Genomic DNA, 24,593 nt, shown 5'->3' on the forward strand with positions numbered 1-24,593 from the left:
TCCCTAAATCTTAAATATTTAGCGTATAAGAGACCATTACAGATAATAAATTTAGGGTTTTTTTTTTTTTAATCACTAATAGGTATTTTGAAAAGGGCATGCGTATTCATCTTACTTTTGTTATTCCCTCTGAGTTCTGATCATGGGAGTAAGTCTAGTATGCTCTCTCACTTGGGAGTGTTGGGCATTACCACAGATAGTTTTGAGACATAACGTTTTATAGGCTTTTGATTATTACTTTTTGAAAATCATTAAATTATTGACAGAAATCAACCAGACTATTATGAAGTGGTTTCTCAGCCCATTGACTTGATGAAAATCCAACAGAAACTAAAAATGGAAGAGTATGATGATGTTAATCTGCTTACTGCTGACTTCCAGCTGCTTTTTAACAATGCAAAGGCCTATTATAAGGTAAGAAAGCATCATATTTGGAAGATATCCAATTTGATAATTGTGTGGCTTTTTAATATTTATCAGTCTGATAGGTAAGTAGTGATTTTTCATTTGATAGTTTGAGTTTGTATTTCTCTTCTTAGTAAAGAAACTGAAGATTAATATGATTATGAACCATTGTTGTTTCTTCTGTGTCTGCTCAAATCTTTTACCCGTTTGTCTCTTGGGTTTGTGATTTTCATGTTTATTTTTAGAAATTTTTTTGTTCTAGGTGCTAATCCTTTTTTGGTTATATGTGTTGCAAATATCCTCTCCCACGGTGTGGCTGTTTTTTCACTCTTTGTGGCGTCTTTTGATGAACAGAAGTTTTTTAAAATTTTATTTTAAAATAGTCAGATTTCTTAGTCTTTAACTTTGTGTTTATCCTTCTCTATGTCTTATTTCAGAAATCTCTCCTCCACAAAGATTGTAAAGATATTCTTTTCTCCCAACAGTTTAATAGTTTTGTCTTTCGTATATATGCCTTTAGTGTACCTGGGATTGAGTGTGTCTCCTGTGAGCTAGGGATTTGCTTTTCCCACAGGTATAAGCTGCACCTTGAAATGGCCATTCACTTCACATTTGTCTGTGCTGTTACTGCTGGCATTGCTTCCAGGTGCTGTGGGTCTCTTTCTGGTCTTTATTCTGTTCCTCTTGTTCTGGCCAGTTTATCTAAAACTAGGCTATTCTATATCTACCTTAATTTCTTTGATTTTATAATTTTCTTGTCTGGCAGGGAAACTGTTTTGATTATTCTTGGCCCTTTCCTTATACTTTTTAATATTAGTGTGTTAAGTCAACAAGCACCAAAAAAATTGTTTGAGTTTGTATTGGAATTGCATTGACTCTGTAGATTGTGTTTTGGAGAATTGACATAATCGTGATGTTTATTATTCCGGTCTGTAAATTTGGTACATCTTCACTTATTTGTCTTTTTAGCAAAGCTTTAAATGTTTTTTTTTTTTTTTTATTTTGATTCTGTAAAAATACTGTTAAATTAATTCTTAATGTTGTGTGTATGTATTTTTTCTTTGAGATATAATTCACACACTTTTTAAAGTGTAGAATTTGGGGAGGGAGGTTAATATATTTGAAAGTTGTGCAACCATCACCACTGTCAAACTCCAGAATTTTTTCATTACCTCAAAAAGAAAACCATGCCCATTAACAAGCATAACTTCATTTCCCCCTCTCCTAGCTTCTAGCTTCTGCAATCTACTTTCCTTTTGTATGGACTTCCCTTTTCAGGGCTTTGCATATAAATGGAATCCTGTATGGATGACTAACTTTTCTCACTGTGCACAGTTTCTTCAACGTGGATTCTTGTCATAACCTTTATTAGTACTTAGTTCCTTTTTTATAGCTGAATAATATTCCATTATACGAATATGTATCATATTTTGTTTGTGTCTTAGTTGATGTACATTTGGGTTGTTTCTGCTTTAACAGTAGTGAATAAAGTTGCTATAAATTTTGTGAATATATAGCAAGAGTGCTGTTCATTGGGTACAGTACACTATATGTGTCCATTGGATCTAGCTTTTTAATTATGTTGCTGATATCATTTATATCCTGATTTATCTGCATGAACTATCTAGTTTCCAAATGATGTGCTATAAAATCCAACTGATGATAGATTTGTCTATTTCTCCTTATTAGCCATACTGATTTTTTCTTTATATACTTTGAAAGTATGCAAATAGGAGCATACAAGTTGAAATTGTTATATTGTCCTAGTACATTGCTTTTGCATTTTGGCACCCCACTCTGGTACTCTCGCCTGGAAAATCCCATGGATGGAGGAGCCTGGTGGGCTGCAGTCCATGGGGTCGCTAAGAGTCGGGCACGACTGAGCAACTTCACTTTCACTTTTCACTTTCATGCGTTGGAGAAGGCAATGGCACCCCACTCCAGTACTCTCGCCTGGAAAATCCCATGGACGGAGGAGCCTGGTGGGCTGCCCTCTATGGGGTCGCACAGAGTCGGACACAACTGAAGCGACCTAGCAGTAGCAGTAGTTTTCTTTATTGTTAGTATTGTCTTTTTTGAATTTTGTTTTATCTGATATTATTACACGTAAAATAATAGCAGCTTTATTTTTGTATTCACCTTGTTTATTTTTTCTATTCTCTTATTTCCAACCTCTTCATATCTTTTTAATGCTAGTGTATCTCTTGTAAGCCCCATATAATTGAATTTCTGTTAATCTAGTTGATGATCTTCACCTTTTAACTGAAGCATTTTATCTCTTTACAGTTTTAGTAATTATTACATTTGGCTGTATTCCTATCATTTAAATTTCTACTTTCTATTTATCTCATTTTGTAATTTTTTTCTTTTTTTGTTTCTCTGCCTTGTTTTGGGTGTTTTTTTCCTTCATATTTTTCTTGGTTTTATTTTGTTTTAAATTTCTTCTATAATTTGAAAGTTGTCAGATCCATTAATAATATGCTCTTATCCAAGAAGTTCTAATATGCATAATTAATTTTTCAAAGTCAAATATTAATCAGTATTTTAAACATCCTTCTAAATAATGTAAAACCTTAAAATAATGTAACTGATCTTTTTATTTATGCTTCTGATGTTTTGTATTTTAGTTCTATTGTGACAAATTTTTAATCCCATAAAATAATGTTATTTTTATATAGTCAGTATTTTTACTCACAAACATACTACTCTCTTTATTCTTCATTCTTATATTGCTATTGAGAAGTCATCTGTCAGTATAACTGTAGTTCCCTTGAAAGTTATCTCTCTCTTCTTTCTGACTATCTTAAGTATCTTCTTTTTGTCTTTATACTCCACAGTTTCACTGTGATATGTGTAGATATGATTGTCTTCTTATTTATAGAATTTGGGAATTGTAGATCTGTCTGAATCTTTGGGTTGGTGTTTTTCATCAGTTCTGAAAAGTTGTATGTCTTTGTATATTGCCCTTGCCCCATTCTCTCTTCTCCTGTAGGACTCTGATTGGATGTTATATTAGAATTTCCCTAGATTTCCATTTCTGTTAACTTTATGTAGAGCCCTTTTATTGTGTCAGTGTTGCTTTTTAGGTAATATCTTTAGTTCTTACTTGTTTCTTTGAAATCTGCTCAATCTACTGAGTTTTTACCTTTTAATGTTTATATTTTCCTTATTTTGGAAGTAGTTTCTTTTGAGGGAATTGGTTGTATCCTCAGTCCTATTATTTCTTTAAACATATTCAGCATGCTTATTTTTTATTCTACAGCAGATAATTTAGTACCTGAATTACTTACATGTGTGTGTTTGCTGTCATTTATGCTTGCTTTCTCTTGTGACTCTTAGTCACACGTGTTTCATCCATTTTGACTATGAGCTTATATTTCTTGGAGACTGTGGAGATTCTTAAGTTGAAGTTCTTCTGGAGAAGATTTGTTGCTTATCTCAGGTTGCTTATCTGGCCTCTCTTTGTTAGGACTAGCTTATGCTGAAGAGTTCTCAGAGGAGATTTATCTCATGCCTCTCCTCTCCCTGCAGTGCCATGGGTTGAGCTGGGTGGAGGTTGAGGTGGGTGGTCTACCTTGTTCCTTGGCAGCACAGAAACTGATTTGTTTTTAATTCCCAGTTACACTGCAGCCATAGCCTTTGAAGTCCCAGCTTATGGTGGAGCCTGGCCTGTGTCTCTTGTCCTTGTAGCCTCAAAGACATTTGAAAGCTAAAGCTCTTGAAAACTATAAGCATCTTGTCTTAAAGGTAGCCTCAAGGTAAACATTGGCTTCAGTGTATTGCTTGCTTATCCAGGTTCCGACTTTTACTCTGTTCTTGCTTTTGTGAACACTGCTTATTCCTTACTGGCAGCACATGGATGCATTTTTAAAAGTTTACTGTTCATTTTACATTACATCCAGCATTGTTGTTACTGGAAAGTTTTGGTTAGTTTATCCCCTCTATCCTTCAAGAAAAGAAAATATTCAAATAAGGTTTTAAATAGTTGAAGAATAGAAATGAAAATCAAGGCAGTCATTAACTTCTCTCATTTAGACTTGTACCCCTTAAATTGGGTCTTATCCTTTAAATTGTCTTTCTTAGTGTATGAGTAACCTGTTCAGTTCAGTTCAGTCACTCAGTCATGTCCGACTCTTTGCGACCTCGTGAACCGCAGCAGGCCAGGCCTCCCTGTCCATCTCCAACTCCTGGAGTTTACCCAAACTCATGTCCATTGAGTTGGTGATGCCATCCAACCATCTCATCCTCTGTCGTCCCCTTCTCCAACCTTAAATCTTTCCAAACATCAGGGTCTTTTCAAATGAGTCAGCTCTTCACATCAGGTGGCCAAAATATTGGACTTTCAGCTTCAACATCAATCCTTCCAGTGAACACCCAGGACTGATTTCCTTTAGGATGGACTGATTGGATCTCCTTGCAGTCCAAGGGACTCCCAAGAGTCTTCTCCAACACCACAGTTCAAAAGCATCAATTCTTCGGTGCTCAGCTTTCTTTATAGTCCAACTTTCACATCCATACCTGACTATTGGAAAAACCATAGCCTTGACTAGACGGACCTTTGTTGGCAAAGTAATGTCTTTGCTTTTTAATATGCTGTCTAGGTTGGTCATAACTTTCCTTCCAAGGAGTAAGTGTCTTTTAATTTCATGGCTGCAATCACCATCTGCAGTGATTTTGGAGCCCCCAAAAATAAAGCCAGCCACTGTTTGCACTGTTTCCCCATCTATTTGCCATGAAGTGATGGGACCGGATGCCATGATCTTAGTTTTCTGAATGTTGAACTTTAAGCCAACTTTTTCACTCTCCTCTTTCACGTTCATCAAGAGGCTCTTTAGTTCTTCTTCACTTTCTGCCATAAGGGTGGTGTCATCTGCATATCTGAGGTTATTGGTATTTCTTCTGGCAGTCTTGATTCCAGCTTGTGCTTCATCCAGCCCAGTGTTTCTCATGATGTACTCTGCATGTAAGTTAAATAAGTAGGGTGACAATATATAGCCTTGACGTACTCCTTTTCCTATTTGGAACCCGTCTGTTCAATGTCCAGTTCTAACTCTTGCTTCCTGACCTGCATATAGGTTTCTCAGGAGGCACATCAGGTGGTCTAGCATTCCTACCTCTTTCAGAATTTTCCACAGTTTATTGTGATCCACAGTCAAAGGCTTTGGCATAGTCAATAAAGCAGAAATAGATGTTTTTCTGGAACTCTACTGCTTTTTCCATGATCCAGCAGATGGTGGCAATTTGATCTCTGGTTCCTCTGCCTTTTCTAAAATCAGCTTGAACATCTGGAAGTTCATGGTTCACATAGTGCTGAAGCCTGGCTTGGAGAATTTTGAGCATTACTTTACTACCGTGTGAGATGAGTGCAGTTGTGCGGTAGTTTGAACATTCTTTGGCATTTCCTTCCTTTGGGATTGGAATGAAAACTGATGTTTTTCAGTCCTGTGGCCACTGCTGAGTTTTCCAAATTTGCTGGCATATTGAGTGCAGCACTTTCACAGCATCATCTTTTAGGATTTGAAATAGCTCAACTGTAATTCCATCACCTCCACTAACTTTGTTCATAGTGATACTTCGTAAGGCCTGCTTGACTTCACGTTCCAGGATGTCTGGCTCTAGGTGAGTGATCACATCATTGTGATTATCTGGGTCATGAAGATATTTTTTGTATAGTTCTTCTGTGTATTCTTGCTGCCTCTTCTTAATATCTTCTGCTTCTCTAAGGTCCATACCATTTCTGTCCTTTATTGAGCCCATCTTTGCATGAATGTTCATGCAAAGTGTATTAGTAATAATTACCCTTAATTTAGCAAATTATTTATATTCTTCAAGTCTCTCTGTAATGAGATAGGACATAAATAGAATTAATAAAATTATTTGATTTCAGAATGCCTTTAAAACATACACTTAGTTTTTCAGAAGAGAATTGAGGCCCATGTATCATTTACTTATAAGAATTTTAAAATTTGTGATAGTTTTCAAAGTTATATCTTAGTGTACCAATCTGTTGGAACAGGATGCTTTAGAAATAGTCATTGATTTCTAATAAAATGCTAAGTGATATCTTTTCCTCTTCTCTTTGCTAATGTACAGCCAGATTCTCCTGAATATAAAGCTGCTTGCAAACTCTGGGATTTGTACCTTCGAACAAGAAATGAGTTTGTTCAGAAGGGAGAAGCAGATGACGAAGATGATGATGAAGACGGGCAAGACAGTCAAGGCGCAGTGACGGAAGGAGTACGTGTGCCACCGGAATGGGTGGTGGATCGGCTGCTGGGAGGTTGACAAGGCCCCTGCTTGTGATTTCTCATGGCCACTGTTGCAGCTAGGCTTTCTGTGCAGTCGTGTTGGTAACTGGAAGGGTAAACAGACACACAACCAGAGAGCCCCACTCCAATGACAAGGGATCTGGGACAACCAGTGTTGTTAGATTGAGGTATTATGTAAAGGCAGGCTGCGTTGTGATTGAAAGTTGCAAAGTTGATGGAATCACCTTAGTTAGGAATATTTTTGTGGGTTAGGTTGGTTTCTGTTCCTAGAACATGTCACGTGTCTTCCTGCCTCTGGAATTTTGCAGTTGCTTGTGCTTCTGCTTCCTTTGGCTCTGCCTGTGACTATCTCCTTTGCATTATTCTAACATCACTTAATGTAAACTGGGAAAAGACTTTCCTAACCACTCTATCAGATTGTTTGCTCTCTGCTCCTCCTTTCCCATCATCATATCATGCTGTTGTGTGATCTTCAGTTTTTATCACTGTATGTGGAATAAGTGTCTAGTATTAGTTTATATGTTTACTCTCTGTCTTCCTCAAGTAGAATGATAGCTCCAAAAAGCTATCACCTTGCTCACCTATTCAGACATCTAGATTCTGCCTGACATGTAGGGACTGAAAATACTTGCTGATTGAGTGCACATGTTTAAAAAGAGGAAAAAGAACAGTAAAAGGAATTGCATCTCTCCTCTGCAACTTTAAATAGACATCCAGAGAATAAGTTTTGTGAATGCATTCATACACCCTGCTGTCTTTGTCATCTGCAACACGTTTCCAGAGTAACTGGTTGGGCTGGGAGGAGAGGAATCTTGCTTATAGGACATAATTCTCCTCTTTGAAGCTAACTTTGGTGTTACATTTTAACTAGTAAGTAAATGACTTAAATATGAGTATTCTAGTCTGCTTTCATCAGTGTTACATTGATTCTTCTCTGAGCTGTGTGGTAGGGGAGTCTCAGCTAATCACTTGTCTTATATGTTGAATATTTATTGTGAGTCTAAAGTGTGATATTCATGAAAATTGTACTTAATGTAAGTTTAGAAGTTGCTCTTTTGAATTGGCTTTAAAATTTTAGAAGCTGTTTAATATCAGTATTTACTTTTGGATTTTTCTTATTCCTTTCGTCTCTCATTCCTCATACCCCCGTACTCCCAGTCTTCTCCAGGTTACTTGAAGGAGATCCTGGAGCAGCTTCTTGAAGCCATAGTTGTAGCCACAAATCCATCAGGACGTCTCATAAGCGAACTTTTTCAGAAGCTGCCTTCTAAAGTGGTAAGTGATGTAGTTAAAGACAAGTGGATTAAAGTGTTGATTTTATTCTTTTTTAAGTACTTCATAAATTCTCTTACTTCTTAGTAAATAGAGTAAGGGTAATGGAAGGCGTTGGAGGTAGCCGAGAGATCCTCTTCATGGCCTTAGCAGTAAGCATATAGGATATGTTCTGTCATTTTACTTCAGCAAAAGGTTATAGATTTTTTGTTTGTGTGTTTGGTTTTATGATTAGAAATTGTTTTTGTTTGTTTTTTCATTTTTGTGGTCGTAAAATATGCAATAATCTAAGATTTACCTTTTAACCAATTTAAGTACAAAGTTCAGTGGCGTTAAGTGCAGTCATATTATTGTGCAGCTGTCACAACCATTTCTTTCCAAAACTTCTTCATCTTCCTACCTATTAAACAGGAACTCCCTACTTTTCCCTCCTGCCGGTTCCTGGAAACCACAGTTCTGCTCCTCTGAACTTGACTACACTAAGTACCTCATTTAAGAGAAATCATACAGTATTTGTTTGTGTCTGGCTTATTTCACTTAGCCTAGTATCTTCATGATTTATCCACGTTGTAGGTTGTTTCTAAGATTCATGATTCTTTTTTTTTTTTTTTTTAGATTCATGATTCTTAAGTGATAAAATAAGCACATAAATTAAACCTTTTATTTATAAAAGAGAAGAAATATTCTCTGCTCAAGAGTCAGAATGAGAGGAAGATAATTCACTTCTTCCTGATAAGTACTCTTCTACCCCAACATGGAAGAGGTTTTCTAGACCAGTGGAACCCTTTAAAAGTGTTAGAGCCCCATGTGTCTTCACACCCAAAGAGCAATTAACATAGCTGATGTTCCACTTTAGCTTTTGGAACTGCAAAAATTTCTTTGACCTTCACATTCTTGTATTTCTGGATAAGGACATACTTTCAGAGGTACTCCACTGTACACATACTTTAAGAAGTACTCCATTATAACTCCTTGTGAGCATTTTCTCTTTAAGAACAAGGACTGAATTTCTTAAGGATGAAGACTCTGACATATTTTCTTTTGTGTCCCTGTCATATAGTTGGAACCCAGCATGTCAGAGGCTTGCAAGAAGTGTTTGTTGACTGACAGGTGGCGTGTAGCTTTACCCATCAGTCATCAACAACACTAGTTGTAGGACAATTATGACATTAGAAATAGGGTATCTGAACACTGCTGTCTGAAGTGTGAATCTGATTAGAAAAAATATACTGGTTTATGTTTGTCATATGTTTAAAATGTTAAGAAAAGAAAAACAGTATGACAGTTGATTAAAAACTGCATATGGAATTATCATATGATCCAGCAATTCAGCTTTAGATATATACCTAGAAGAGTGAAATCAGGGTCTTAATGAGATATTTGTACAATCGTGTTCCTAGCAGTATAATTCACAATAGCTGAAACATGGAAAAAGCTCAGGTGTTCCTCGATATGTGAATAGATAAATAAAGTGTAGTATATAAACACCGTGGAGTATTATTCAGCCTTTAAAAAGAATGACAGTCTTGACCCATGCTACAATAAGAATAAACCCTGAACACATCATGGTAAGTGAAATAAGCCAGTCGTAAAGAACAAATATTGTATGATCCTTCTTTTAGGAAGTATGTACTTTTCTAAATATTGTATGATACTTCTTTAGGAAGTACTTAACAGCCAAATTCATAGAAAGAAAAAGTAAAATTGTGATTTCCAGGGGTTGAAGGAGGGGAAGGTGGAGAGTTATTGTTGAAAGGGTATGAAATTTCAGCTTGGGAAGATGAAAAGTTCTGGAGATGGATGATGGTGATGGTTGCACAATAATGTAAATGTATTTAAAGCTGCTGAACTGTACACTTAAAAAGGTTAAACAGTAAATTTTATGTATTTTTTTTAAACACAGTGAGGAAATAAAAGTACAGTTTCTGTAAAAAGTGAAGCTGCTCAGTCAGGAATAGAGATTGGGTTGGGAAGATCCCCTGGAGAAGGAAATGGCAACCCACTCCAGTATTCTGGCCTGGGAAATCCCATGAACAGAGGAGCCTGGCGGGCTACAGTATGTGGGGTCACAAGAATCAGACGTGACTTAGCAACTAAATAATTTTGCACCCTGATTTCTTATAGGTCCTTAGTATTTCATATGAAATAGGATATAATTGTGTTATAGATTGCTGAATTAAAAGATCTTATAATAAACTCTTTGAAAACCTCTGCTTCATTTCCCCACATAGATATCTTGGGATCTTAAATATAAAATTGTGTGATCTGTGGATTTAGGAAATTTAAAAACATTAAATTGTGGTATATTAGTTATATAACCAAAAAGTAACTGTAAAGTCCTACAGTGTGCTCTTGGGTATCTCATGAAGCTTGTAAAAATCAAATGATTTCTGCTTCAAGTATAACAAAAAATATGCTGTACAACTGTGTCTTTAGCTTTTATCTCAAAAGCTGCTCAATTGATTAACAGATGGTCAGTGTACTTCCTTGTTATCTCATTAGCTGGATACTTGCACTTATTAAGCATGCCTGGGTTTTGTTTTTCAGCAATATCCAGACTATTATGCAATTATTAAGGAGCCTATAGATCTCAAGACCATTGCCCAGAGGATACAGGTATGAAGTTGTACCATATGTAGAAATATGTGGTTTAGGGCATATTGGCCTATGGTTATTTTTTAGGCCTTTTAAAGAACAGAAGCGGATATTTCTGTAAGGAGTTGTTATTAATAGCAATGTAATATAAACAAATTAGAGGTGTTACTGAGTATAGCTTTGGAGGAATCAGCATAGCATCCCTTTTGCATTTTTTCTGTAGGAAGGAAAGCAAAATTTTCATTGACTTAAGTGTTATAGTTTTAGTAAGTTTTGCTCTCAGGACAAAAATTAAAGCACATTGGTCATGGACATTTTTGATTGTGAAAGGTACATTGTCAATGAAAGGTTTGTTTATTTTTATTGGCTTCCAAATAGTTTTAGGATATTTCAGAGTAAAAGTTAACTACAACAAACATTAAGAGTGTAAGGTTAGTGAAAATGCTCTGTCCTCTTTGTGTTTCCCCCTCCCTGTGTCTTCAGCAGTATAGATAGAATTGCTGTACAATTGCTATGTGTTGGCTAGTTAATTCTTATAACACCTCTGTGAGGAAGATACTGTTATTTACAGATAAGAAAACGAAAACACAGAGATGGTAAGTCACTTGCCTGAGTCATCAACTAATGAGAAGAGGTAGGATTTTTTTTTTTAAGGCTTAGGATTTGAATCCAGATAGTCTCACTCCAATGTCTGTACTCTTTAATGAATTAGTTTTCATGAAACATTTAGAACAGTGGTTGGCCCAGAGTAAACACTGTATATTTGGTAAATAAAACAACTTTTACTTTATCTGATTTTTTTTAAAAATATAAGTTGTTTTTATGAGAATAATGTAGCTCTGGTTTTGTTACCTATCTCAAAAACTTCTTTGTAAATGGACAGTAGTAATAGTCTATAAAAGAGCAGATGACTTTATATGTTGTTCACATATGTACTTTCCAATAAAGTCTTAAGAGTATGGTGAGAGTTTAAAAATATATGGAGTTTTTTTTTAAGGTCATGTTGCTTAACTGTCTTTTAAGAATAACTGCTGTATTTTATTGTTTACTATAGAATGGAAGCTACAAGAGTATTCACGCAATGGCCAAAGATATAGATCTCCTAGCAAAAAATGCCAAAACTTACAATGAGCCTGGTTCTCAAGTGTTCAAGGTTAGTTTTGTTGTTGTTGCTTTCATTGATAAGAATACAGATTTTAATTTAGAGCCAATATTTTTGTATCAGAACCACATACCATACATTTTACCCAAAGTGTATCATTTAATGACTTTTAGTATGTTCACTGAGTTGTGTAGCCGTCACCACAATGAATTAGCAGTCACTGTCCATCTCCTCCCAGTCTCCCTGCTGCTGCTGCTAAGTCGCTTCAGTCATGTCCCAACTCTGTGCCACCCCATAGACGGCAGCCCACCAGGCTCCCCCGTCCCTGGATTCTCCAGGCAAGAACACTGGAGTGGGTTGCCATTTCCTTCTCCAGTGCATGAAAGTGAAAAGTGAAAGGGAAGTCGCTCAGTTGTGTCCGACTCTCAGCGACCCCATGGACTGCATCCTACCAGGCTCCTCCACCCATGGGATTTTCCAGGCAAGAGTACTGGAGTGGGTTGCCATTCCCAGTCTTCCTAACCCTAGGCAACTGCCACCAGTCTACTTTCTATCTCTGTGAATTTACCTGTTTTCAACATTTCATATAAATGGAACCTTACAATTTGTAGTCCTTTGTGACTGGCTTCTTTCACTTAGCATCATGATTTCGAGGTGTTCCTGTTGTATCATGTATTTCTTTTTATTCCCAAATAGTATTCAGTTAAATCTATATATCATGTTTTAGTCACTCATTCATCAATTGCTAGGCATTTAAGTTGCTTCCACTTTGGGGCTATTATACATAATGCTGCTGTGAACATTCATGTTTAAGTTTTTATATGCACATATATTTTCATTTTTATTGAATACGTACCTTGGAATGAAATTGCTGGGCCAGATGGTAAACTATATTTTTAACTTTTTTGAGGTTAAAATTGTTTTTAAATTATTCTTAAAGCCACTGCACCTACATTCCCACTAGCAATGTGCAAGTGTAATTTCTCCACATCCTCACCAATACTAGTTTCTATTTTTGGTTTTGTTTTATTTCTAGTAGGTATGAAGTAGTGTCGAATTATGGTTTTGATTAGCCTTTTTTTTTCCTTGCCAGTGCCCCATCATTGTAGTTGGGGCCAACAAGTTCAGTGAACAGTGAAAACCTGGAATCCTAACCACTTGGCCACCAGGGAATCCCCTGATTAGCATTTTCTAATGATTAGTGATGTTGAACATCTTTTCATGTGCATATTGGCCTTTCTTACTCTTTGAAAAAAAATTTTCAGATTTTTAGTCCCCCTTTTAACTTGGGTTAACTGTCTTTTTATTGTTGAATTGTTACACTTCTTTTTATCATCTAAACAATAGACGACATATGATTTACAAATATTTTCTCCCATTCTATATACTGTCTTTTCATTTTCATGATGATATCCTTTGACGCACAAAAGTTTTTAATTTTGGGAATTCCTTGGCAGTCCAGTGCAGGGGTTTCAGACCCTGGTTGGGAAACTGAGATCCCACATGTTGTGTGCTGCAGGACCCCTACCCAACCTCACCCCACCCCCCATCCCATCCCCCCCATGCCCAAGAAAAAAACTTCTCAATTTTAATTAAGTGTTTAATTTTGATAAGTCCCAATTTGTCTGTTTTTTCTTAGATTTCTTGTGCTTTTAATGTCTTACTGAAGAAACCATTACCTAATCTAAGGCTGCAAAGATTTATACCTATGTTTTCTTCTAAGAATTTTATTGTTCTAGGCAGTGGCACCCCACTCCAGTACTCTTGCCTGGAAAATCCCATGGATGTAGGAACCTGGTGGGCTACAGTTCATGGGGTCGCTAAGAGTTGAACACGATTGCGTGACTTCACTTTCACTTTTCACTTTCATGCATTGGAGAAGGAAATGGCAGCCCACTCCAGTGTTCTTGCTGGAGAATCCCAGGGATGGGGGAGCCTGGTGGGCTGCCTTCTATGGGGTCACACAGAGTAGGACACGACTGAAGTGACTTAGCAGCAGCAGCATTTACATTTAGATTTTTGAGCCATTTTGAGTTTATTTTTATATACGTGAGGTAGGTGTGAGGTTGGAGTCCACGTTCATCCAGTGCCTTATGTTAAAAAGACTGTTCTTTCCCTGTTGAATTGTCCTGGCAACCCTGTTGAAAATCAGTTGACTGTAGATCCTTGGTTCTAAACCATTCACCTATGTTTCTTTTTATTCCACACAAGGTTCATTTTTGGTCCACTTTGTAGTTAAATATTGATATAGTCCCTTCATATAAACCTCAATGATATAAAAGTCACTCTGTATAGTATCGTATACAATGTAAAATGACTTTCATTGCTTTGCAGTTCTCTCCTAGAAGTTTTGTAGTCCTTCTACAAAATGAACTGTAATGAACTGTTGCTTGTAGAAATTTCTCAAATTAATAATTTATCACTGGGAACTTAGCAAAGGGTGCTCAGAAAACCTTTTGGGAATAAAGTCATTTAGATTTACGGAATGCTGACTCAGTTGCTTTTGGTAGTTAATTTTAATTTTTATCTTGCATTTATTAAGGAACTTTGAGTGAAAATCAAGAATGAAGTCCTTGTATTGTTAATCCTTGATAAGAGATTTGAGTAGTATAGTACCAGTTGTTGATGCAATTAAGAATTTTGCTTTTCGGTCTGATTAATGGTCCTAAACTAAATTTTGGAGTGAAGGGAAACTGAATTTGCTATATGCTATTAATTTAAGCGAGTATGTTCATCCAGAATTTATGTGCCTACTCTTTAATCTTAGAAGTATACTTTTGTTTCAATTTTTAGGTTAGTGTACACAGGTAGAGTCCATTGTATTCTCACCCCGGTTTTTCCCTGTTCAGCATTAGATCTTTATCTTTCAGCTGGCTAGTTGTGGAAGAGCTGAGAGGCTTCTCAATTTGTATTTAATTACGGAGATGCTTTGAAAGCTTGTGGAAAGGTTAGAGGATGCAGCTGTCTGCATGTTGGATGGAAGGCTACTCCACATGCAAGGAGTGCCATAGAAAGTGTCCAGTACGTGATGGAGGGCGTTTTAAACTGCCCATTTTTTTCTATACTTTTTCTAAGCTAAGTAATTTTATCTTAACAGGATGCAAATTCTATTAAAAAAATATTTTATATGAAAAAGGCAGAAATTGAACATGAAATGACAAAGTCAAGCCTTCGAATGAGGTAGGTTAAAAAAATGTTTAAAGTTCTTGTGCTTTTATTATTTGTCAAAATAGCTAGTGAAATCAATATAGTGAAAAACAAGCTGTTGCATTTCAAGGTTATATTTACAGTTGCTAATATGATTCTGAAGAGAATAGGGTTAAATAACTCTTAATCAGTCCCTTCATTGTAGCTGAAGGGCTTTATTTAAAAAGAAACAAATTTTAAAATTTAACACCACTATGTACTTTTATTGCCTTGTACAAATATGTGTGTAAATATTTGTATATCATATTTGTATAATGCATATTACATATAATACATGTATATATAGGCAAAACTTGGAGATAACTGGGTTCATTTCTAGACTACTGCAATAAAGCGAATATCACACTAAAGTGAGTCACACAAGTTTTTTGCTTTCCCCATGCATATGAAAGCTATGTTCACACTATACTGTAGTTAAGTGTGCAGTAGCATTAGGTCTAAAAAAGCTGTGTGTATACCCTAATTTGAAAAGACTGTATTGCTTAAAAATGCTGACCATCATCTGAGCCTTCAGCAAGTTGTAATCTTTTTTGCCGGTGAATGGTCTTGCTTCTGTTGATGGCTGCTGACTGATCAGGGTGGTGGTTGCTGAAACTTGAGGTGGCTGTGCCAGCTCCTTAAAATAAGACAACAATGATGTGTCCCACGTCAGTCCACTCTTCTTTTTCTAATGATTTGTCTATAGCATGAGATGCTGTTGGATAACAGGAGAACTTTCAAAATTGGAGTCAGTCCTCTGAAATGCTGATGCTGCTTTATCAACTAAGTTTATGTAATATTCTCAGTCTTTTGTTGCTGTTTAAACAGTCTTCACAGCATTTTCACACAAGTAGATTCCATCTCAGGAAACTACTTTCTTTGCTCATCCATACAAAGTAACTCGTCAGTGTTAAAGTTTTATCATGAGATTGTAGCAGTTCAGTCACATCTTCAGGCTCTATTTTTAATTCCAGTTCTCTTACTGTTTCTATCCCATCTCCTGTTATTTCCTCCACTGAAGTCTTAAACCCCTCAAAGTAACCCATGAGGGTTGGAATCCACTTCTTCTAAGTTCCTGTTGATGTTCATGTTCTTTCCATGAATCACAAATGTTCTTAATGACATCTAGAATAACAAATCATTTCCAGAAAGTTTTCAGTTGAATTTTCCCAGATCCATCAAAGGAATCACTATCCACGGCAGCTATAGCCTTATGAAATGTATTTCTTCAATAATAAGACTTAAAAGTCGAAATTTCTCTTTGATCCGTGGGCTGCAGAATGGATATTGTGTCTGTAGGCATGAAAACAACATTAATCTTGTACATCTCCATCAGAGCTCTTAGGTGACCATGTGCATTTTCAATGAGCAGTACTGTTTTGGAAATAATTTTGAGCAGTAGGTCTCAACAGCAGGCTTAAAATATTCAGCGAACCATGTTGTAAACAGATGTGCTGTCATCCAGGCTTTGTTGTTCCATTTATTGAGCACAAGCAGAGTATATTTGTCATAATTCTTAAGGGCCCTAGGATTTTTCAGAATAGTAAAATGAGCACTGGTTTCAACTTTTAAATCACCAGCTACATTAGCCCTATCAAGAGAGTCAGCCTGTCCTTTGAAACTTTGAAGCTGGGCACTGACTCCTCTCTAGTTGTGAAAGCCTTGGATTGTTCTTCCATGATAAGTATATTTTATCTGCATTGAAAATCTTTTATTTAGTATAGCTACGTTTATTAATAATTTCAGCTAGATCTTCTGGATAACTGGCTGCTGCTTTTTTATCAGCACTGGCTCTTTCACCTTGCACTTATATTTTATAGAGATGACTTCTTTCTTTAAACCTCATGAACCAGTCTCTGCTAGCTTCAGACTTTTATTCCCCACCTTAACTCTCTCAGCCTTCATCAAATTGAAGAGAGGCCCTTGCTCTGGATTATGGATTGGCTTACAGGATTGTTGTGGTTGGTTTGACCTTCTGTCTAGACCACTAACACTTTCTTCTTATCAGCAATAAAGCTGTCTTACTGTGTTATCATTTCTGTGTTCACTGGAGTAGTACTTTTAATTTCCTTCAAAAACTTTTCCTTTGCTTTTGTGACTTGGCTAACTGGTGCAGGAGGCCTAGTTTCCGGCTGATCTCAGCTTTCAACATGCCTTCCGCACTGAGCTTAATCATTTGTAGCTTTTGCTTGAAACTGGAAAAAAAGTGCAACTCTTCCTTTCCCTTGAATGCTTAGAGGCCAGTGTAGGGTTATTAATTGACCTACTTTCAGTATTCTTGTGTATGAGAAAATAGGGAGAGTGAGGAGAAAGGAAAAAGATGGGGGAATAGCTGGTTGGTGGAGCAGTCAGAGCACACACAACATTTATTAAGTTCACTGTCTTACATGGGCATGGATCATGGATCATGGTTCCCCAAAGTATTTACAGTGATAGCATCAGAGATCACCACAACAAGTATAATAATAATGGAAAGGTTTGAAATAATTGCAAGAATTACCAAAATGTGGCACAGAGACGCAAAGTGAGCCAATGCCTTTGGAAAAGTGGTGCTCAGACTTGCTCGATTTAGGATTGCCACAAACCTTTAGTTTGTAAAAAGAAAAAGAAAAAAGGCAGTATATGTGACATTTAATAAAACAAAGCATGATGAAACAAAGTATGCTTATAATATTGTGATATTTGCATCTATATAGTAGGATGCATATATTTTCACTGTAAGAGTATTTAGCCAGATGTCGGGAGATTCTAGCTTATCCTGTGCTGGGACTGTGACTTTGAACACGTCTTACTTCTAGGATTCCATTTGCTTCTATCTGAAATGGAAAGATCGAGTGGCTGCTTTTGTAGCTTTTTTCTGACTTTGACATTTGCTATGTTTCTGGATCCTCTGGTCACTGCAGTAACCATAAACTGTCTGGGATCAACTCTGGTGTATTTTTTTTTTTTTTTGCTCAGAGTTCCAGATTTTGCTCTTCAATTTTTTTAATTCAGCAGAAACAAGTTTTTTCATATCAGTAATTGAAAAATGCCCTTATGCCAACATATTCTAACTTAACATCTGATCATTGGCAACTTCTATAAGCATAATTTTTTTTAATTAATTTATTTTAATTGGAGGCTAACTACTTTACCGTATTGTAGTTTTTGCTATACATCGACATGAATCATCCATGGGTGTACATGTGTCCCACTATCCTGAACCCCCCTCCTACCTCTCTCCCCATCTCTGGGTTGTCCCAGAGCACCCGCTTTGGGTACCTTGCTTCATGCATTGAATTTGCACTGGTCATCTATTTACATATGGTAATATACATGTTTCAGTGCTATTCTCTCATACCGTCCAACCCTCACCTTCTCCCACATAGTCTAAAAGTCTGTTCTTTATATCTGTGTCTCTTTTGCTGTCTTGCATGTAGGGTTGTCATTACCATCTTTATAAATTCCATATATATGTGTTAATATACTGTATTGGTGTTTCCTTTCTGGCTTACTTCACTCTGTATAATAGGCTCTAGTTTCATGCACCTCATTAGAACTGACTCAAATGTGTTCTTCTTAATGGCTGAGTAATATTCCATTGTGTACGTACCACAACTTCTTATGCGTTCATCTGCCGATGGACATTTAGGTTGCTTCCATGTCCTAGCTGTTGTAAGCAGTGCTGCAGTGAACATTGGGGTAGATATGTCTCTTTCAGTTCTGGTTTCTCTTTCAGTTTTGGTGTGTTTGCCCAGGAGTGGGATTGGTGGGTCGTATGGTAGTTCTATTTCCAGTTTTTTAAGGAATCTCCACACTGTTCTCCATAGTGACTGTGCTAGTTTGCATTCCTACCAACAGTGTAAGAGGGTTCCCTTTTCTCCGCACCCTGTCCATCTTTTATTGTTTGTAGCAGAGTCCCAGATTTTGGAGCAAAGACTCCTGCATAGTAGAGGCTCGGCAGTATTTGAGTCTTCCCTCCCTCATTCCCCGCCATGCCCTGTGGCACGTGGAATCTTAGTTCCCCCAACTAGGAATGGAACGTTTGCCTCCTGCAGTGGAAACACTGAGTCTTAACCATTGGAACGCCAGGGTAGTCCCAGAGTGTATCTTTTTTTAAGAAAAGAAAAAGAAAATGGTTGTTTTCTTTTTGTTTATCCAGCATTATGATTTCAGCTGTTAGTTTTCTGAGTTTTTTTTAACCTTGTCTCTGGATAGGACTTCATCAAATTTGGCTGCAACCAGGCTGACAGGTCCTTCGCACAGTAAAGGCAGCCTTGGTGAAGAGAGAAATCCCACTAGCAAGTATTACCGGTGAGAGAGAGTGTCTGAGAGCTGACCCATGTTTATGAGGATAAGCATGCTAGCATTTTCTTGATGACTATCTTGAAGTAATATCTTTGAGTGTAGTTGGCTGATTTTATGAAACTTTGTTGTCAGATATTTATTTAAAAAGTATAGTAGGCCTGACTTCATGTCTGAGAAATGCTTAAGCAGAAAGTGTGCGTCAGGTAGTGCTTAAAATTACCAGTAAAATGTGTCGTAAAATACTGAAAGAGTTTGTGTTCATAATAGATGTTATTTTCATTGTTAAAATATGAGCATCTTCAGAATTAACCAGCAATTACGAATGAATCTTTATTTTTCATAAAAAAGGAATAGTGCTGCAAGTAGCCTGCTTTAAGGGTTTTCTATCTCTAGTCCCTCTTTTCTGAGGAAAAACTTAGTCTTCTTGGTTAAGATTGATTGTGGGGGATATAAAAAAGTACAAAGTAAATTGAGTAGGCAGCTGAATAGAAACCCTTTCTTTGATGTGAATGCCTTATTAACAGTTCCTGTTTCCTGTAAAGTAACCGAATTATTATAACATCTTTCCCTGCCTTCTAATTGCTTGTTTTTTCCTTGTAGTAATAAAAGAGCAGTCCAAGGGGGTCGTTTATCTGCAATTACCATGGCACTTCAGTATGGCTCAGAAAGTGAAGAGGATGCTGCTTTAGCTGGTAGGCATTAAGCTGTGACTAGTTATATGTCATCTCAGTGAATCCTTCTTCTTAAGGAAACTTGCAGTTATTTTGGTCTGGCTGGAAGTTTGTCTGTTTTTGGAGGACACACTTGTTTTGTTACATTTTGATTGCACTCTTGGTTGTCAAACTTATTAAGAACTTACTACTGCTTTATTTTGTGTTAAAGCATGAATCTAAGTAAATAAATACTTGTGCAAAAACAATTGTTTTGATAGCCTTAGCAGATCCTGGTTTCAAACCTATGATGGTAAATAGTGCTAGTCATGCATGCATGTGTGTGCTCAGCCATGTGCAACTCTTTGTGACCCCAGGACTATAACCCATCAGGCTCCTCTGTCCATGGGATTTGCCAGGCAAGAACACTGGAGTGGATTGCCATCTCCTCCTCCAAGGGATCTTCCCAACCCAGGCATCGAATCTGTGTCTCCTGCAAATCCTGCGTTACAGGCAGATTCTTTACCACTGAGTCATCAGGAGAGCCCAAAGTACTAGTGACACCGTCAGGAAATCCCAGGAAGACATTCACGTCACTTTAGATTTCCAGGTCACTGGCTTACATTTTCAGTAGACTAGAATGTCTTTTCACCTGGAGCTTATGATTTAAAGATAGCTGTAAATTATGGTAAACTTTCATTTAAATAATTGGGCACTAGAAATTTGAGTAAAAGCACACACTTCATAAAGGAGTAACAAAGAACAGCTATAGAGGTGTATTTTCTGTCTTCCTCCTAAGTGCGATGTAATATTTTTTTATTTTATGGTATTTTTTATATGTAGAGATAAAATTTGTTTTATGAAATTACTCTTGATTTTATAATCAAGTGTGACACAAAAGATTTTTCTAGCTGTATTTTTATTTTCTACTAAATCTATAGAAATTCATAATTACTGTAGACTACTAAAGTATGAATTTAAGTTTTTGATTGTCATCTACAGAATTATATTTTTTTAAATTTAAGTCAGTCCTTATCAAAAATTGAAAGAAACTTTTCTCTTTTCATTAGCTTTCTTTTTTGCCAACTATAGAAGTGACACACACTTCTAGCATTTGGTTACTTCATTAACCTTATAGTAGTATAACAAATTGAAGGAAAATCATAGCACTTATAAGATTATTACAAAGCATTTATTGGCTTTTTTTTTTTCCCTTAATAAATAGTACTTTTGTCACAAGAGGATTCTTATTTAGTAAGCTCAGGTAGTAAAACAAAGTAGATGCCAACCAAATTTGTGTGTTGTAGATCCTTCAGGGTGTTCTTCAGAACCTGTTTATCCTTAATTTAGTCAAAGTTTAATATACTTGGTTTTCTGCTTCCTGTTCCTGGAAACAGCTTTAGGGCTAGGTACAGTGAAAATAGCAAAGAAAGGATAACTCATGATCTTGGAGCAACAAGAAAGCTGATGGAAAGAAGACATAAGAATTGAAAGTGTGGCTTGGCATCTTGAGGTTATTCATTTTATTTTTTTTTTTTTTTTTTTTTGTTGGCAAAATAATATCTTTATTGTTTAATATGCAATCTAGGTTTGTCATAGCTTTTCTTCCAAGGAACAAGTGTCTTTTAATTTCATGGCTGCAGTCACCATCTGCAGTGATTTTGAAGTCCAAGAAAATGAAGTCTGTCACTGTTTCCATTGTTTCTCCATCTATTTGCCATGAAGTGATGGGACTGGATGCCACAATCTTCGCTTTTGGAATGTTGAGTTTTAAGCCAGCTTTTTCACTTCCCTTTCACTTTCATCAAGAGGCTCTTCAGTTCATCAAAATATTCATCATCAAAATATCATTCATCAGTTCATCAAAACATTCAGCCCATAAAAATATCAATTCATCAGTTCATCAAAATATTCAGTTCACCAGAATATCAAAATATTAAATGAATAAAATACTAATGAATTTATTTTTTAAGAGAAAGAAGGACAAAATCTGTTCTTATCTGACCATATAAAAATACAAATGCCTGGGATCTGTGAGTGATTTAGCCTGAAGGAAAAGTTTTTAAAACCTTATTAGATGAGCTTACAGTTAAAAAATAAAAATGAACTCTTATTCTAGTACCATTAGTGCAGAAACTAGAGACAGATGGGGTGGCCTATGAGAAACCCTGCCAAACACAGCCTTGTTGTATACAAACAGACAGCATGGTTTGATGTTGAAATCCACAGGTATCTTTGGAAGGTGTTTATCAGTGGAGTCTATTATCTATAAAATATTATGGGTAACTTGCATCAGTAGAGAATACTGAATCAGTTTTCAATGAAAATAGCTTCCAGCTTGAACTGGATTTGTAAACAGGTTAATCTATGTTTGAGTTTCAGTTTCTATAGAAATATATTATAGGTCTAGTATATTAATACCTTCAACTTTAAAGAATGATCTCACTATGAAAACCATTTTTATAAAAGCAGCATTCCAAGACATATTGCTGCTAAGATAAAGAGATGTTTCCTACCCATGGCGTTACTGTTCATCAGAAAAACCCCGAAAGAGAAGCCGCTGGTGTCTTCTAGGCACAAGAAGAATGTGTGAGCTCCATATAGATTAATCATGCCCTCGGTAGGGGTGGCGTCCCGGGTGAAGATGGGCCAGGTCTTCCAGGTCATGTTGTGGCGGTACTGCTGGTGCACGTGTTCGCCCAGCCCGTACACGTTGGCACTGGGCAGTCGCATGGAGAGCTGCAGGTACTGCTGGGCAAACTGGAGGGGCCCAATGCTGGTGTCCAACAAGACTCTTTTGTTGCTGGCCCTCATTATCTTGATGCTGAAGGGTTTGTGAATGACTTCTAGATGATAGCTCAAATTGGAAGCATCAGCATTCCCATCAAAGAGCTTAACATTTTCATGGGGGACTTCATAGCGCATGTTATTGAAATCAGTGATCTTAAAATGGAAACGATTGGATGTCTGATATTCAGCTCTGAAGAGGGTGTCGATTACATCATATCCAAACAGAGATGGTGATGGCAGCCTTCTCAACTGGGCCTCATACTCTGTGCTTGTATTTTTAACCAAATTGCTGATTTCGTAGCCCCAGTTCCTGGGGAAGAAGCACCAGGGGATGGCAGTATCTGGCACAGGTTTCCAGCAGCACTTATATCTCTGTCGGCAGACATCAATATGATGAGTGCTGCAATGGTGTGCCCAGGGGCTGAGGGGACACACACACCAGCCACAATGTCCAGCCTAGAAGACTGGCGAGGTTATTCATTTTAGAGGCAAACCACATTGTGTCTCCCTGAAGGGTGGTGAAGGAGGTGGAGAACAGCACGTACTTGAAGTTACTTTAAGAAGAGCAGTGAGGTGGACAGTAGGATACGAAAAACAGATAAAACTTCCAGTCTTCTCCCACCAACACAAAATAAGGCAAGAAGGCAAAAAGAAACATAGAAGAAATGTGATAAATGGAAACAGAGAAACAGCTCCAAAAATTACGTCTGAAATAAATGTTAGTGGCCTGAATTTGCCGATTAAGACAGTTCCAGATTGGGTATTTAAAAAATCAAGTTATATACTGCTTACAAGAGACACATCTTAAATATACAGGAAAGTGAATGTAAAAGGATGGAATGTAAAAAAGATACCCCTGGCAAATAATAACCAGACGCTAGTCATGTTGACTTTTGCTAAACTGGACTTTCAAACAATGCATTTCCAAAGATAAAATGGATTTACCTTATACTGATTAAAAAGTTTATTGCATCAGGCAGATAAATCCTAAAAGGGCTCAGAATATATAAAGCAAGCAGATAGAACTTCTTGGAGAAAGAGACAACATTGCCGTTAGAGTGGGAGCCTGCTTCTATCAATTGCTAGATACACAGCCAAAAAAACCAGTGAGACAGAGAAGATTTGACTATAATTCCTCAAAAGTTTATTTGTTTCCTATTTCTGCTAAAACAAATTGCCACAAACTTAGTGGCTTAAAACATCACAAGTTTATTCCCTTCAGCTCTGAAGGTCAGAAATCTAATATCAGGTTGTTGGCAGGCCGGTATCCTTTTGGAGGCTGTAGGGGATAATGGACTTCCTTACATTTTCCAGTGTCTAGAGGCTGTCTGTATTCCTTGGCTCATGGCCTCTTCCTCTGCATTGAGAACACAGCATTTCAATCTCTACATGTCACCCCATCTCCTTCCTTTGACATTCTTGCCTGTCTTTCATAAGGATCCTATAGTGCCTAGAGATTAATCCAGGATAATTTCCCAAACTCAAGATTCCTTGCAATCATATCTGCAGAGTGTCTTGCCATTTAAGGTAATATTCACAAGTTCTGTGGATTAGAGCATAGATTTGTGTGGGGGCTTATTATTCAGCCTACCACAACAAGTTGGTTATTAACAGGCAAGTATTCTACAGTTGGAGAATACATGTTCTTCCCTGGTTCACATGGAAGATTTACAAAAATTGGTCATGTACTTAGCCATAAAACAAATTTCAAATTTGAAAGATCAGGTATTATACAGACCATACTTCTGACTGTAATATGGCTGTGATAGCAACTAATAATGAAAAAGAATTTTTTACTTTTTTTTTTTTTTTTTAATAGATCTTTATTTAAAAATCCAATCTGCCAACTTAGTGTTTTCCACCAACTTGGGGAGCAGAAACCTTTCACAGGCTTCACGATCTTTTGCTTATGTGGTTTTTTTTTTTTTTTTGAAAAATAAATTTTTAAAAGGAGTAATTGTAATACAAATTTAATTACTTAAATTTGAACAGTAACAATAATGAAAATAATACATATCAAAAACAGTGGAGGTGCCA

The 24,593-nt window shown here is 36.7% G+C and overlaps 1 protein-coding gene across 39 annotated transcripts in view; it reads left to right on the plus strand.

Annotated features, from left to right (window-relative positions):
* The window catches only part of PBRM1 (polybromo 1), a 108,718-nt gene that overhangs the window by 15,424 nt on the left and 68,701 nt on the right, over window positions 1–24,593 (plus strand). For 32 of the 39 annotated variants that reach the window (XM_070776530.1, XM_070776533.1, XM_070776519.1 and 29 more), the window contains 8 exons: window positions 267–414; window positions 6,499–6,642; window positions 7,833–7,949; window positions 10,494–10,562; window positions 11,596–11,694; window positions 14,741–14,823; window positions 19,027–19,122; window positions 19,717–19,808. In XM_070776530.1, the coding sequence (XP_070632631.1) occupies window positions 267–414; window positions 6,499–6,642; window positions 7,833–7,949; window positions 10,494–10,562; window positions 11,596–11,694; window positions 14,741–14,823; window positions 19,027–19,122; window positions 19,717–19,808 (848 nt within the window). The remainder of the gene's footprint in view (window positions 1–266; window positions 415–6,498; window positions 6,643–7,832; window positions 7,950–10,493; window positions 10,563–11,595; window positions 11,695–14,740; window positions 14,824–19,026; window positions 19,123–19,716; window positions 19,809–24,593) is intronic. The other 7 variants (XM_070776535.1, XM_070776537.1, XM_070776536.1 and 4 more) reach the window with 1 other exon arrangement.

Source organism: Bos indicus, chromosome 22 (assembly GCF_029378745.1).
Source record: "Bos indicus isolate NIAB-ARS_2022 breed Sahiwal x Tharparkar chromosome 22, NIAB-ARS_B.indTharparkar_mat_pri_1.0, whole genome shotgun sequence".
Classification (NCBI taxonomy): Eukaryota; Metazoa; Chordata; class Mammalia; order Artiodactyla; family Bovidae; genus Bos; species Bos indicus.